Source organism: Bison bison, unplaced genomic scaffold, assembly GCF_000754665.1.
Source record: "Bison bison bison isolate TAMUID 2011002044 unplaced genomic scaffold, Bison_UMD1.0 scf7180017864468, whole genome shotgun sequence".
In the NCBI taxonomy this organism is placed as follows: Eukaryota; Metazoa; Chordata; class Mammalia; order Artiodactyla; family Bovidae; genus Bison; species Bison bison.
In genome coordinates this window covers 1,282,117-1,284,589 of record NW_011495029.1, presented here as the reverse complement: position 1 = coordinate 1,284,589, position 2,473 = coordinate 1,282,117, and the positions used below count along the sequence as shown (strand labels likewise).

At 58.0% G+C, this 2,473-nt stretch overlaps 1 protein-coding gene across 1 annotated transcript in view; it reads left to right on the top strand.

The window, feature by feature from the left end:
• ELFN2 (extracellular leucine-rich repeat and fibronectin type III domain containing 2) overlaps window positions 1–2,473 on the top strand; it is a 23,822-nt gene that overhangs the window by 6,297 nt on the left and 15,052 nt on the right. The window contains exons 2-4 of the mRNA XM_010860625.1: window positions 732–808; window positions 1,847–2,037; window positions 2,158–2,223. Coding sequence (XP_010858927.1) covers window positions 732–808; window positions 1,847–2,037; window positions 2,158–2,223 — 334 coding nt within the window. The remainder of the gene's footprint in view (window positions 1–731; window positions 809–1,846; window positions 2,038–2,157; window positions 2,224–2,473) is intronic.

Below are 2,473 nucleotides of genomic sequence, written 5' to 3'. Positions count from 1 at the left end.
GTGGGGGTTGGAGTAGAAAGACCCACCTGGGGAGAGGAGGTCTGCAGAATCCCAGAGAGGCAGGGAGAAGAGTCTGAGCCTGGTCGAAGGGCTCTGAGGTTCCTAGCGAGGAGTCGCCCACCTGCACCCCTCCTGTCCTGGACGTGTTAACAGATGGGGAAGCAGAAGCACAGGGAGGGGGAAGGAAAGAAATCTTCTAGGGTCTCAAAACATACTAAGGCCAGGAAAGGGGCCAGACATGGGGGACAAGAGTGACAGGTCCCGGCTTATAAGGGGCTTACATGCAGTGAAGGGACAGCCACAAAATGCACAGAGAAGCAAAAATCGGGAGAATAGAGTGGGGAGGGGCCAGGGGAACCCTCAGGGCAGGGGAGCCAAGCTCTGAACGACAGAGCCAAAGGACTAGCCCGCTAGCCAGGGGAGGATGACATGGGAGGGGGGAGAAGTAAGGTTGTTAGGAGGGGCTGGACTCCCCCACGTACCTCCTCCAGTGACCTCCACTACTCTGGCCCTTCCCTGCAAAGACCCCAGGGTTCAGCAGCATCCTACCACATTCCTGAGGAGGGAGTTGGGGTCTTCTTTCTGAGGTGTTGGGATGGGTGGTCAGGCATGAGGAAGCCTGGGGGTGTGAGAGCCCCACAGGGCTTAAGGGGCTCCCCGAAGCTTGCCCGCCAGGCCAGAGTGAAGGTTGGGGCTTACCTGAGGGCAGTGCTGGTCTCCTCTCTGCTGAGACCGCTGCTTCACAGCCACCTCGGTCCTAGGAGCTGCCGTGCTCCTCGTCTGTCCTCACACCCTTAGGACAGAACCGGTGTTAGACTCCTTGTTCTCATGCCTGCCACCGAGTCCCCCATTAAGATCCATCACTGCTGCTGAGAAGTAGGGAGAGAAAGGGGGTGGAATGGGGTGGTCTTGAGAGGGTCTGGTCAGCCTCTCCTTCCTTTACCTGCCCCTTGCCAAACAAGCACAGGGCTGGGCAGGGCCAAGGGGGGTCCACTCTTGTCCCCTGGCTTCCTCCACCCCCACCCCTCAACCCTGGCCCTGGAGCCACCAGCCCATCCATCCTGTCCCACGGCTTGGCACCTGGTTTGGGTCGTGCAGAGCTGGGCTCCTGGCCCCGGGCTACGAACCTGTGAACCCCAGCTGTGTGTGGACCTTTCTTCCCGTGGCGGGGCCTGAACTCTCCTTTTCTTCTTTTTGGGGTGGGGGGAGGGGTAACTTCATTTATTTTCTCTTCCCTATATCTGCCTCTCCCTCTTCCCTATTTCCTGTTTTAAACTGAATGGCACGAAATTGTTTTCCTCAACTCGGAGATTCCTGTATGGAGAGAATCAATTTCTATATTTGCAATAAATTTCTTATTTAAAACAACAGGACCAAGGTCTTTGTTGAATGTCGACCCCTCCCTCTGCAAGTTGGGATCCCAGCGCCTCCAGTTTCTGGTAGCCAGTTCCCATCTCCCTTTCTCACCAGAGCCTCACACGCAGGGTTAAGGAAGGGGGCCTATCAAATGGGCAAGTCTTCGCCCATGGTCAAGGGAAAAAGAAGTGTGTCCCCCAGACAGCACATGGGCCAGCTGGGAACTAAGGGTCACTTTCCCTGCCCCAATCCTAGCCAGCTGGGGGCCGCATGGTGTCATCCCGCTAGAAACGTGGGAGCCCACTGCCATGTGCCCCCACTCCCCTGCCTGGTGTCCTGGCCTCCATTATCACTGGATCTAGACTGCAGAGGTGGAGGAGCATTGGGCATCACTTCAGTCTCAGCTGATTGCCGGGGGTTACGCACTGTAGTGAGTGGCCAAGGACCCCACTTTCTCATAGGCCTGCCTCTAATAGCTCTCTGTCCTTAGAGGGTTGGGATGGTGGGAGTACCCTTTCTCCTGGCCAAGGTTGCCGAGGTCAACTTCCAGGCTGCCTGCCTCTTCCAGCCGTCTGCTACCCTTTTCTCCACAGCTCTGAACCACCCCTGCTCCTTCTCAGGAATCAAGAGATACACCTTGTCTCTCTGGACAGGCATGGAGCTCAGGATTCATCCAGTGACGTCAGGCTGAGCTGCCAAAGCTTGGATGGGGAAGGGCGAGTTGGGGAGCCTGGACCCCAGCTCCAAGCCCCAGCCTCCCTGTCTCCCCAGTAGACAGAGCCCCTCCACCTCTCTTCCCAGACCTCTGCTCTCCAACTGCTGCAACGCCCTGCCTCTGGGCAGCCCCTGGATTCAGCCTGGATTGCTGTAAGGGAGTTTGGTCTCCCTGACTGAGCTTTTCCCCATGAGTGAGGCCACACTCAGACATTCGGCAGCCCCACCTGGGGTCCGTGTTCTCTGTGGCCCCCCTGGCTCCTGGCCCATGGGCCTTTCCTGAAGCCTTTTGCCTCCCTGGGAGTTGGTATGGATTGGGGGGAGGGGCTCCCCGGAAAGACCCAGGCTGGAGTCCCAGCTTGTATCCTGTCCCCTCCAAGCTGCCCTCAAGCACCCTCTGTGC